Here is a 13,867-nt window from a genome sequence, read left to right as displayed (position 1 = left end):
GAGAGAGAGAGAGAGACATAGAACGTGGATGAAAGATAGGCGGACAACACAAATACAATAGAAGTGGTGCTGATCGAGAGTCGTGACTTTGTCCGAAGTGTAATGTGACAAGCGCTGTCCTCCACGGTCTATCACGGCGCCGCAGTTCAGCTGGGTTGTGTGGCCAGCGCTCGGTCGCTGCACAACTCCGGTCCCTGTGAGATCCCTCCCCTGAGTAGATTAATGACCAATTACCGATTTACTGGATAAGGCGCCGGGTCCGCGCCCGCTGGAACTGCGCTGGAGATGTGTCGTCTGCTCCTTTTTCTAGGTCAATTGAGTCTGAGAGGCAATTCGGACCTCGCCGCCAAGTACCTTCTTGTTTATTTATCTTTTATCTTCCCCCTCCACAGCTCCGAGAATGGGCGTGAGAGCCGCCAGGTGAACAAGGTCTCTACTCGCTCTGAGCTCCGACCGCTCGGCCAGTCCATGTAACGTTCAACTCCAACCTCGGAGAAGAAACAAAAAACTGGAAACATGCCTACGGGGATGAACAGAGGAGGTTCCCGCTCCACCACTTCCCTGCCCCCAGACCCCGTGGAGATCATCAGGAGCAAGGCTTGCTCCAGGAGGGTCAAACTCAACGTTGGGGGGCTAGCCCACGAGGTTCTCTGGAGGACATTGGACCGGTTGCCCCGCACGCGTCTGGGCAAGCTGCGAGACTGCAACACTCACGAGTCGCTCATGGAGAGCTGCGACGACTACAATCTGGAGGAGAACGAGTACTTTTTCGACCGACACCCCGGAGCTTTCACGTCCATTTTGAACTTTTACCGCACGGGCAAGTTGCACATGATGGAAGAGATGTGTGCCCTGAGTTTCAGCCAAGAACTGGACTACTGGGGCATCGACGAGATCTACCTGGAGTCCTGCTGCCAGGCCAGGTACCATCAGAAGAAGGAACAAATGAACGAGGAACTCAAGCGGGAAGCTGAGACCATGAGGGACAGAGAGGGCGAAGAGTTTGATAACACTTTCTGTGCAATAAAAAGGAAGAAACTCTGGGACCTATTAGAAAAGCCAGGCTCCTCGGTGGCTGCCAAGGTAATGTGGTTATATATATATATTTATATTTATTTATATAGATCATAATACACGGTTTAAATTCAACTCGATACTCTAAAGCGTTGGATGTGCATGGTAACATTAAGATTAAAGTAACTCTAGTTGAATGGGAAGTTATTCCAATGTAATCTTATCAATGGAAGGGGGGAAAGTGTTGTTCGTTCAAGTGTTTAAGAGGGAACTGCAGATGCTGGAAAATGGAAGGTAGACACAAAAATGCTGGAGAAACTCAGCGGGTGCAGCAGCATCTATGGAGCGAAGGAAATAGGCAACGTTTCGGGCCGAAACCCTTCGGGTTTCGACCCGAAACGTTACCTATTTCCTTTGGGTTTCGTCCCGAAACGTTACCTATTTCCTTTGGGTTTCGTCCCGAAACGTTGCCTATTTCCTTCGCTCCATAGATGCTGCTGCACCCGCTGAGTTTCTCCAGCATTTTTGTGTGTACCTTGCTCTATCAAGTGTTGCACGGAAAAGTGATGCCATTTCTGTTCCTCGGGGAAATCTTTTGACATCCCCATGTTTGAAATTACGCAGCCGCATTCGTTCAAACTGATGTTCCAGCTTGGTGGCAGAATGGTGTGAAACCTCTAGCCCACTCTTGCTTGATTGGCCCATGATGAAACGCACGGATTGATTCAACGCCTTAACCATCCCAGAAAAATGACCACTATTGAAGGAGTGTTTGCGCGGCTGAATATGCATCACTTTGAAAGTGAATTTTGCAATTTAAATGCTCCGTTAATATTTTTTTCCCCCCATCTCTCTCTGTGGGTTATGCATCATGCATGAAATGACTTTTGTATGAATGTTTTGTTGCACGGATAGCTTGTTCATTTCAATGAGATGGTTTTCACTGCCTGGGATGAAGAAGCATCCTTGCTTGAACTATTCCAAAGGGTAACACGTGTCTGCAAAGAATCCTCGCATCATTGTTTGTAACGTTGTGCAGGGAAGCGTTTTGTTTTGGGGGAGGAAGAAAGCGGAAGTGTCTGTTTCCATGTGGCAAAGTATAACCTTGACCTTGGCGATGAATGTCAAAGATGTTTTAGTGCGATTAATGACATTCTTACAGGGGTCGCCGCGTCACAACGCCAGAGACCCGGGTTTAATCCTGATCTCGGGTGGTGTCTGTGTGTGGAGTTCTCACTGTGACCGCGTGGGGTTGCCCCGGTTTCCTCCCACATCCTAAAGACGTGAGGTAAAGGGCCTGTCCCACTTGGGCGTCATATGCGCGTCATTCACGCGACAGTGACTGACGCGCGACTGTCGCGCGAAAATCGCCTAGCAGTACGACAGTCGCACATCAAGTAGCGACAGTCTCCGTGGCAACGATGTTCCCAGTGATTTTCGGCGAGCTTTATACCCGGGTGATCACGTGGTGCGGCGCGCAAATGGCGCTCCGACCTACGGGCAGCGCACATTTACGGATGTTGATGCACGGTGACGTATAATAAATTAACATAGGCGATGTTCGCGCTTCACCGTGCGTAACCATATGTCACCACGCGCTACACGTACGTCAGGGTGCGCAAGGGATACGTCATGCAGGTGACGTGCGAACATTCCAAAATCCTGGGGCGATGGGGAAGCAACGCATCACATGCGTTACTGAACTCCACAAAACCAGGTCACAACAACCTCACCAAATCAATTAGTTAGGATATAGAACAGTACAGCAGAAGCACGGTGCCAAGACCATCTCTTGTCTGCCTACACTTAATCCATATCCCTCCTTTCCAAGCATATCCATCTATGCCTATCCAAAAGTTTCTTAAATGCCAATTGTCATCTGCATGCCCATAATCCATATCCCTCCATTCCCTGCATGTTCATACACTTATCGAGAAGTCTCTTAAACACCACTATCATATCTGCCTCCACCACCACCCCAGGCAGTGCGCTCCAGGTATTCACCACCCTCTGTAAAATAAAACCTGCCCCGCTCATCTCCGTTACACTTTGGCTCTTGGGCCATCAAGCTATGCCCTCCATGTTCTTTGATGGGTCATAAGATCATAGGTGATAGGAGTAGAATGAGGTCATTCGGCCCATCAAGTCTACTCCGCCATTCAATCATCTCTCCCTCCTAACCCCATTCTCCTGCCTTCTCCCCATAATCTCTGACACCTGTACTAATGGAAAATCTATCTACCTCTGCCTTGAAAATATCCCTTGACTTGGCCTCTACAGTCTTCTGTGGCAAAGAATTTCACAGATTCACCAAAAAAGGCAAAAAGGTTCTGACTGTCTATCCTATGAATGTCTCTCATAATTCTATATGGTTCTACCAGGTCTCCCCGCAACCTCCGATATTAATTACTGAAGGGCAATAAATATCGGCCTTGCCGTGATGTCCAATTCTCAAGAATGAATGAAAAATAGTAAATTATTTATATTAACCCATCAATCTATCCAGTGACATGTTGATCAAATAAATATATTTACATGCATTAATCCATCACAAGCACTAAGTACATCTCAGAATGAGGTGTTAGTCAAACTATCTAATGACTTTGAAATGCCTGGACTGCATTGTCATTAGTAAATTATAGATTGAGTTGGAATATAATATGCGTGTGTGCAGGTAGAGTCAGACATCTTTTCAAATAAATCAATCAGCATTCACTTTTGATCATCGGTAATTAAAATAAATATTGATTAAACGAGTGGGAATAGTAATTAATAAATGATGGCATTTTCCCTCTTGTGTAATTGGTGGCTACTCGTAACAATAGCTTGCCCCAGTGCATACAATGACTGGAAAGGCTAGGTTTGGAGAAACTAAAGTTCTTAACTTGGACTGACAAACTGGACGAAGGACCCAGACCTTCAGAGGTGGCATGGTGGTAGAGCAGTAGCCTCACAGCACCGGAGACCAAGGTTTGATCCTCACCTTGGGTGCCGTCTGTGTCCAGTTGCATGTTCTCTCTGTGACAAAGTGGGCTTCCTCCAGGTGCCCGGGTTTTCTCTCACGTCCGTAAGACGCTCGAGTTTATTGTTTAATTGGCTTCGGTAAATTGCCCCTGGCTCCCTCGTGTAGGGAGTGGATGATGAGAAAGTGGGATAACATGGTGTGATCGATGGTCGGTGTGGACTCGATGGGCCGAAGGGCCAGTTTCAACCTTGTATCTTTTAATCAATCAATTCATTCAGCATTTGTGTCAGACAATATATAGCTCGCTGTTGGCTTCTGTCGTCATCGAACATGTTGATAGAATTGGGCGTTCAACGCGTCACAGAGTGCATCGTGTCGTTTCCGGGGATCGCCACGAGGATGCTTCTGTCATGATCCCCATTCAGCAGTGAACGTGTAGGAAGGAACTGCAGATGCTGGTGTACACTGAAGATAGACACAAAATGTTGGGGTAACTCAGTGGGACAGGCAGCATCTCTGGATAGAAGGAATGGGTGACGTTTCAGATCGAGACCCTTCTTCAGACTTATTCAGTAGGCAGTGATCAAAGACGTTGATTGTTGTGAAAGAGACTAAATTAAGTTTGCTTTAATTTACTACAAAAGATAAATGGAGTACCCATCAAATGCTTGAAGATACATTTACTTTGCTTCTGGGATTCTCTGATGAATCGTGCGTTCAATATTACAAATATATTAGCATGCAAATAGCTTTGATATTTTAGTTAGTACCTTAATCCTTTTAAACCTATCAGTAAATTTGTTGCTGGTTTGCATGTGGACATGGAGGCTTTTCTTTCTGTATGTATATCTGAATTTATTTTTTGTTTATACATATACATTACATCTTTATTGATTTTTCTAAATTTACTTTGAATACTTTAAGGTATCATATTTAGCTCATGGTTTACCTGAGATTGTGAAAGTCCTCTTGATAAGATGGAAGAGTATTGGTAGCTGCATTGGAGAAATATGTTTGTTTTAGAACTGAAATGTTTAGTGTGAACATAGTAAAGGGCATCAATGCTTACATACTTTCAATGAGAACAGCACAAAAGGTCAACAATAAGATGGACTTGCTTTTTTAAACTGTGATTTTTCATCGGGTAGAGGAGCCTGGATATATGTATGACTTATTACACATGTATCAAAGGTCATGTTTGCTAAAAGCAAATGTCGATCTCCGACTTATCCTTTAAGTAAATTGATGAGAATTCACTGCAGTTTCACAGCCAAGTACACAATACTCCATGAAGATGCTCGCGTTTAGATCAGCCCCGCTGTCTAAAATATTGCTCTGCTTATCTTAGTTTAGTTTAGAGAGACAGCGCCGAAACAGGCTCTATGGCCCACCAGGTCCTCAGCGACCAGCGATCCCCACACAGTAACACTATCCTACACACACTAGGGACAATTTACAATTATACCAAGCCAATTAATCTACAAACCTACACGTCTTTGGAGTGTGGGAGGAAACTGAAGATCTCAGAGAAAACTTATGCAGGTCATGGGGAGAACGTACAAACTCCGTGCAGCCAGCACCCGTAGTCGGGATCAAACCCAGGACTCTGGCGCTGTGAGGCAGCAACTCTACCGCTGTGCCACCATGCCACCCTGGTATTTTTTTCTAAGTAATAATAATCACAAATATCTTGCCTTCATTGGTAAGGGAATTGAGTACAAAAGATGGGACATCAGGATGCAGCTGTACAAATCACCAATGAGATCACATTTGAGTACTGTGTGCGGTTCTGGTTGGCCAGCTTTAGGAGGGATGTCTTGAAGTTGGTAATGGTGCAAAGGAAATGCACCAAGATGTTACCTGTTGGTTTGAGATATGCGGAGAGGTTGGACAGAAGGAGGTTTTTCGTTGGAGTGTGGGAGCCTGAGGGGTGACCTCATTGAGGTGTACAAGATCATGAGGGGGCATGAATGAGGTGAAGTTTCATGGTCTTTCCCCCCCAGAGTAGAGGATTCCAGAACAAGAGGACACAGGCTCTTAAAAATGTGAATCCTAAACGTTCCCATGTACCTGCAGCAACCGGTACCTAACGCGTGGAATATTTAAGTGTCCTGGTCAGTATTGTGATCAACTGGGATTAAATATTCAGAAAGTCATTGCAAATTGAATGGGACACAAGCTAAATCTAAATCTAAAGCAAAACTATTGAAAATCTTGGGTGATAGCACAACACCCTCATGTAACAGAGGGTCGCCCCTTCTCCCGTCATGCAGCGACCCTGTGTGACCCCGGTTTCAGCACCCTAGGAGCATGGAGAACCAGCTGGGAACAGACTTCGTGACCTCCTCAATTCACTGTTGCATCAAACAGCACAGCCCCACCCGGTTCAGACCTGCCCCGCAAAGAGTGGGTCACCCTGAACCTGCTCCATTTGGGGGGTTTGGCCGGTTCAACGCCAACATGCATCGCTGGTTACTGCGTTCATCAGCAGCCTGCACACACTCAAGTGTGTTGTGCGGACCAGCATAATTTTCGACTGCGTTCTCCTCCCCCCCCCCCCGGTGGAGAGGTAGACCTCACAGCCCTCGACAACAGCACATTGAACTGGCTTCAGCGCCTGGAGGGATCACATAACCTCTGCTGCCTCAAACGCAAGAAAAATATGTAACGGGGGGTCTGAAGAAGGTTCTCGACCTGAAACGCCACCCATTCCTTCTCTCCAGAGATGCTGCCTGTCCCGCTGAGTTACTCCAGCTTTTTGTGTCTACCTTCGGTTTAAACCAGCATCTGCAGTTCCTTGCTACAGTACCGAGTGTAGTCCAATCTCCACTCTCTATTCCTCCTCCAGCAGCGCTGGATATTGTTTCTAACTGGTGACTTGATCCTTGCAGCAAAGAGGAAGAAATTAGAAATGCAATATTTTCTTTCTCATTCTCAGGGTAGCCACATAATTTGTCAGGCTGCTTGCCACATTAATGTTTCCTGAAAACTATAACTGATCATCCTGAACATAATTGGATAATAAATTACTTTTGTACGCTGACGGGCTTCTCAAAAGCTCAAAACAATTTTTGATCAAAGTCTTGCGTTTATATGAATTGAATAGTTCCTTTGTAGGTTGGATGATGGGCAGCAGAATATGCTAATGCACCAAGACAGCAGACACAAAATGCTGGAGTAACTCAGCGGGACAGGCAGCATCTCGGGAGAGAAGGAATTGGTGACGTTTTTCGTGTCGAGACTCTTCCTCAGGCTGATTATAACGCACTTATGTTCACTGGCATTTTGACCATTCCATTTAAACTTGCCGTACATTCACAAAACTGCAACTGACCAGCAGTCCGTGTGTGTAGCTGATTTATTTAGATTTGTTACAACTGCTTATGTGGTTACTGGAAGCATGTTTTGTTTTGGTACAGGGAGAATTCGCTTTGATGAGCATTGCTTTGAATTCTTTTCAATAGACAATAGGTGCAGGAGTGGGCCATTTGGCCCTTCGAGCCAGCACCGCCATTCAATGTGATCATGGCTGATCATCCCCAATCGGTACCCCGTTCCTGCCTTCTCCCCATATCCCCTGACTCCGCTATTTTTAAGAGCCCTATCTAGCTCTCTCTTGAAAGCATCCAGAGAACCGGCCTCCACCGCCCTCTGAGGCAGAGAATTCCACAGACTCACCACTCTCAGTGAGAAAAAAAATGTTTTCAATTTCCTCATCTTCCGTTTTCAGATAGTGCTGGAAACCCAGGTTCGATCCTCGCTGTCGGTACTGAGTTTCTACAATACTTCCTGAGGAGAATGAAGAAATATCCTGGTGCTGCTGCACCACGGTGGTACAGATGGTAGAGTTGCATTGCCTCGCAGTTGCATTGAGGTCCAAAGCAACCCAGGTCAGCATCGCCAAGGACTGCTCTCACCCCAACCATGGACTGTTTACGGGAGGCGTGCTTGTGCCGAACCAGTAGGTCGAGGAACAGCTTCTTTCCGGCGGCTGTCACTCTTCTACTCGGTGACTGCCGATCCCCCCCCCCCCCCCCCCCCCCCCCCCGACGGACACTTATTTTTTTATTCTCGTTTGCTATGTCGCTCTTCAAGGGAGATGCTAAATGCATTTCGTTGTCTCTGTACTGTACACTGACAATGACAATTAAAATTGAATCTGAATCTGAATCTCCCCCCCTGTGACTGTGTGGGTTTTCTCTGGGTGCTCCGGTTTCCTCCCACATTCCAAAGACATGCAGGTTTGGCCTCTGACCCCGAGTGTGTAGGATAGAACAAGTGTAGGGGTGATTGCTGGTTGGCGTGGAGTCATTGGGCTGAAGAAGGGTCTCGACCCGAAACTTCAACCATTCCTTCTCTCCAGAGATGCTGCCTGTCCCGCTGAGTTACTCCAGCTTTCTGTGTCTATCATTCTATTAGCAATATTAATGATGTTAAATGCACGCTACCACAGTACCTGACAGTTAGGCAACCTCCCCACAGAATTCTTCTTTAGATCTTAGACTTTCTTTGAATACAATGGATGAGAAAAATGAAAAGCAATAAGGTGTGTTATTTCTGAAGCAACAAATCATGTCGGGGAATTACTCCCTGGGCAGATGCTGATCTCCAATATCTCAACCAAATAGTCATTCTCAATGGATGATCTAAACAAGAAATTGACTCTGGGGATCTAAATGAATCGTTTTCACAGCAATGTGTTTCCCAGCAATGATGTTAACTTGCCTGTCAGAGGCTATCCCAATTGTTTGCCCAACTCCTATACATTAAAATCTATTTGTGCCTTTTTATAACCTTAGCGACTGATTTAGTTTGCCCAGAAGAGAGTAGGAATCAAAACTAGATCTATCCAGCCTCCCTGGATAAAAAGGATGCTTTTATCAACTCCATGGCATTGTCCGTTCTGCTATTAAATTAAGCGACTTTCGTAAATACTGCATTCCCTAATTATGGCTCACTTAGTTGTGTGACAATATCAAGAAACATTTATCAAGTTGACAGTGGCCTTATTCATCTGTGGGCCTTTCTATCCGTGATGCTTATCTCATGGCTGCTATTATTTTGGCTTTTAGAGCTGGAGAGACTATTGCCCCTTTAGTACCCTTATTCCAAGAATAGCCTCATTATTTATGTTGTTACTTGGTTCTAGAGGGAAAATGCTTGAAGATGGGAAATAATGTTTAATAAGTATACGTGTGTGTGAGTGTGCGTGTTTGCATACAAATGTATATCCAACCTCAAGCATTTTTTCTCACTCTCTTTATATTTACACGCAGACTATAGATCATCTCTGTAGATAATAGACAATAGGAGCAGGAGTAGGCCATTTGGCCCTTCGAGCCAGCACCGCCATTCAATGTGATCATGCAGTTGTACAGGGTCTTGGTGAGACCTCACCTGGAGTATTGCGTACAGTTTTGGTCTCCTAATTTGAGGAAAGACATTCTTGCCATAGAGGGAGTACAGAGAAGGTTCACCAGACTGATTCCTGGGATGGCAGGACTTTCATATGAAGAAAGACTGGATAGACTCGGCTCGTACATGCTAGAATTCAGAAGATTGAGGGGGGGTCTTGTAGAAACTTACAAAATTCTTAAGGGGTTGGATAGGCTAGATGCAGGAAGATTGTTCCCGATGTTGGGGAAGTCCTGAACTAGGGGTCACAGTTTAAGGATAAGGGGGAAGTCTTTTAGGACCCAGATGAGAAAATCATTTTTTACACAGAGAGTGGTGAATCTGTGGAATTCTCTGCTACAGAAGGTAGTTGAGGCCAGTTCATTGGCTATATTTAAGAGGGAGTTAGATGTGGCTAAAGGATCAGGGGGTATGGAGAGAAGGCAGGGTGGGATACTGAGTTGGATGATCAGCCATGATCATATCGAATGGCGGTCCAGGCTCGAAGGACCGAATGGCCTACTCCTGCACCTATTTTCTATGTTTCTATCATGGCTTATCATCCCCAATCAGTACCCCGTTCCTGCCTTCTCCCCATATCCCCTGACTCCACTATTTTGAAGAGCCCTATCTAGCTCTCTCTTGAAAACATCTAGAGAACCTGCCTCCACCGCCCTTTGAGGCAGAGAATTCCACAGACTCGCAACTCTCTGTGAGAAAAAGTGTTTCCTCGTCTCCATTCTAAATGGTTTACTCCTTATTCTTACACTGTGGCCCCTGGTCCTGGACTCCCCCAACATCGGGAACATGTTTCCTGCCTCTAGCGTGTCCAAGCCCTTGACAATCTGTAGATACACACACACACACACACACACACACACACACACACACACACACACACACACACACACACACACACACACACACACACACACACACACACACACACACTATACATATACTATCTATATATATGTGTATCTCGAAGTATATGTATGTATATATTCCTTGTGTGTGTGTATATATATATATATATATATATACACACACATATTCTGTATATACCTCGAAGATATGCATTCCTTCGCTCCATAGATGCTGCTGCACCTATTGAGTTTCTCCAGCACTTTTGTCTACAAGGCTAAATAGTCTAATGAATTGGAACATGTACTATATGGACAAGCAGTCCAAACTCATCTGCTCTTAATAAATCCAAACAGTAATATACTACAAAGGTACACAAAATTGCTGGAGAAACTCAGCGGGTGCAGCAGCATCTACGGAGCGAAGGAAATAGGCGACGTTTCGGGCCGAAACCCTTCTTCAGACTGAACTACACCTGTCTTACGCCAACTATGCACCTGGCAACCTGCACTCAGTTTATGTTGTTCATTGGAGTGTGTTCTAATGGTGTTCATGCCGTGTGGCCATTAAGCCGTGAAGCTAATTAGAGTTGTGTGTTTAGTTATATAGCGTGGCATGCAAACAATTCCATCTGCCACCAACAAAAGCTATATTTTTTGTAGATTGAAACTAGTCTCAAATTTTTAGAGACATGAGGTAAATATTTAGTTGATCTATATTAAGAATAAAGGGGAGGCCATTTAAGACTGAGGTGAGAAAAAAACGTTTCACCCAGATAGTTGTGAATTTGTGGAATTCCCTGCCACAGAGGGCAGTGGAGGCCAAATCACTGGATGGATTTAAGAGAGAGTTCGATGGAGCTCTAGGGGCTAGTGGGATCAAGGGATATGGGGAGAAGGCAGGCACGGGTTATTGATTGGGGACGATCAGTCATGATCGCAATGGATACCGTTGCTGGCTCGAATGGCCTCCTCCTGCACCTATTTTCTATGTTTCTATGTTAAGATTAGTTGCTCTCTAAGTCCCAGCCGTGATATACCTGTCCAGGGTATTCTCAGTATCTCTATCAGGGTAAGAAGCAAAGATGGTCAATTTAAGGAACAATACAAAAGGCTGGAGGAACTTAGAATGCCAGGCACCATCTGTGGAGGGCATTTTGGGGTTGGACCCTTCTTCAGACTGATTCAGTTAAGGGAACTTTGGTAAACAGAACTTCCCTATGAATTTCCATTCCCTGGCGTGCAATTCCTTCATATCCCCGGTCAAACCTTCAATACCTTTGGTAAGAAAAAGGGCATTGAAGGTTTGATCAAGAATACAGAGAAATGTGTGCCTGGAGAAAAGGAATAGGTGATGTTTCAGATCACAACCCTTCTTCAGACTGGCTTTCGACCCGAAACATCACCTATTCCTTTTCTCCAGAGATGCTGCCTGACCCGCTGTGTTACTCCGGCAATTTTTTTTTGTCAATCTTCGGTATAAATCAGCCTCTGCAGTTCCTTCCTGCACAAAGAAAGTGTACATCAGGTATAGGAAATTGATCGAGTACAGGAAATTGCACCAGTGTTTGGAGATTGTTAGGGAGAGTGTCATAGCCATGGAGCGATACAGCATGGAAACAGGCCCTCCGGCACAACTTGCCCACACCGGCCTACCTGTCCCAGGTATGCTGGTCCCACCTGCCTGCGTTTGGCCCATATCCCTCCAAACCCGTCCTGTAGATATGGGAGTGAATGTATGAAAGAAATTAGAACAGCCAAAAGGGGCCATGAGATGACATTGGCATCGAGGAGTATCCTAAAACCTGTTATCATTATATTAGAAGCAACGGGGTAGCTAAGGTAAAAGTGGGTCCCCCAGGAACCAAATAGGTCATCTATGCATGGATATGTGAGATCATAAAATAATGGTTCTCTTTGGTATTTAGATAGATAGATAGCCTTTTATTGTCATTCAGACCGAAGTCTGAACGAAATTGCAGCAGTCATACATATAATACCATACAATAAAACAACAATAAACACACATTAACATCCACCACAGTGAGTCCACCCAGCATCTCCTCACTGTGATGGAGGCAAAAGTCTTAGGTCGCAGTCTCTTCCCTCCTCTTCTCCCTCTGCGCTGGGGCGATTTATGAAGGTAAAGGATGTTGAGACAATGCATGTTTACATTCGAGCCATATACAGTGTACAGATACATGATAAGAGAATAACATTTAGTGCAAAGAAAAGTCAGTAAAGTCCGATCAAAGATAATCCGAGGGTCGCCAATGAGGTAGATAGTAGTTCAGCACTGTTCCCCAGTTGTGGTAGGATGATTCAGTTGCCTGATAACAGCTGGGAAGAAACTGTCCCTGAATCTGGAGGTGTGTGTTTTCACACTTCTGTACCTCTTGCCTGATGGGAGAGGGGAGAAGAGGGAGTGGTCCTTGATTATGCTGCTGGCCTTGTTGAGGCAGCGTGAGGTGTAGATGGAGTCAATGGAAGGGGGGGTTGGTTTGTGTGAAGGGCTGGGCTGCTGCTGCCACAATTCGCTACAATTTCTTGCGGTCTTGGATGTTGCTGTTCCCAAACCGAGCTGTGGTGCGTGCCGATAAAATTATTTCTACATCCAATCTGTAGAAGTTGGTGAGAGCTGTAGGGGGCATGCCGAGCTTCCTAAGCCTTCTAAGGGAGTAGAGGCGTTGGTGAGCTTTCTTGGTCGTTGCTTCAGTATGGGTGGTTCAGGAGAAGTTGTTGGTGATGTTGACATAGCTTTCAACGATGTCTACTTTGGTGCCGTCAATGCAGACTGGGGTGTGTGAACCGCTTCACTTCCTGAAGTCAATCACTATCTCCTTCGTACACCTGGCTGTTCAGCAAAGTGTTAATTGGCACAAAGTGTTCAGTCGCTCAGCGATCACAGGGTCAAGCACGTTGGGTGAAAGGGGTGACGATGAAATGGGCATTGAGTCTCGGATCATAGTCCTTGCACATATCGGGCATATCCACCCTGCGTCCATTCAGAACCTTGCGCTGTCTAGTGCACTGCTGAAGGAGATTGTATCCATCCAGGTACAGATGGAGCATTTTCTGTGGCAGGTCTCTCAGGGGTTGCAAAATGCAGAGAGAATCTGTCAAAAGCACCTCAGTTGTCAAAGTTTGGCCATTGACTCTAGCAGACAGCATGTCTTGAAGCGGCATTCAACATCTGCCAGCATCTGATGCAATACCCAAAGGATCGTCTGTCCTCATTTCTGAAGGACTATGTCAATCAGCCAACGAGAAGCAGCATTTTTTAGTTTAGTTTAGTTTAGAGATACAGCGTGGAATTGTAAATTGTACCTGGTGGGTGTAGGATCGTGCTAGTGTAAAGGGATCACTGGTCGGCACGGATTCATTGGGCCGAAGGGCCTGTTTCTGCGCTGTATTCTGCTGTGTAGTTTACTTTAGGTTAGAGATACAGCGCGGAAACACGCCCGTTGGACCTCCGAGTCTGCACCAACCAGCGATCCCTGCACACTAACACTATCCTACACACTGGGGAAAATTTACATTTATACCAAGCCAATTAACCTACAAACCTGTACGTCTTTGTGGTGTGGGAGGAAACCGAAGCTCTTGAACCCGTGTCTCTGGCGTTGTAATT

At 45.6% G+C, this 13,867-nt stretch overlaps 1 protein-coding gene across 1 annotated transcript in view; it reads left to right on the top strand.

The window, feature by feature from the left end:
- Positions 1-358: 358 nt before the first annotated feature.
- The window catches only part of kcnb1 (potassium voltage-gated channel, Shab-related subfamily, member 1), a 156,513-nt gene continuing 143,004 nt past the window's right edge, over positions 359-13,867 (top strand). The window contains exon 1 of the mRNA XM_055652586.1: positions 359-1,083. Coding sequence (XP_055508561.1) covers positions 517-1,083 — 567 coding nt within the window. The 5' untranslated portion in view covers positions 359-516. The remainder of the gene's footprint in view (positions 1,084-13,867) is intronic.

Source organism: Leucoraja erinacea, chromosome 21 (assembly GCF_028641065.1).
Source record: "Leucoraja erinacea ecotype New England chromosome 21, Leri_hhj_1, whole genome shotgun sequence".
Classification (NCBI taxonomy): Eukaryota; Metazoa; Chordata; class Chondrichthyes; order Rajiformes; family Rajidae; genus Leucoraja; species Leucoraja erinaceus.
Note: the sequence above shows the minus strand (reverse complement) of the source record. Positions and strands in the feature narration are given on the sequence as shown.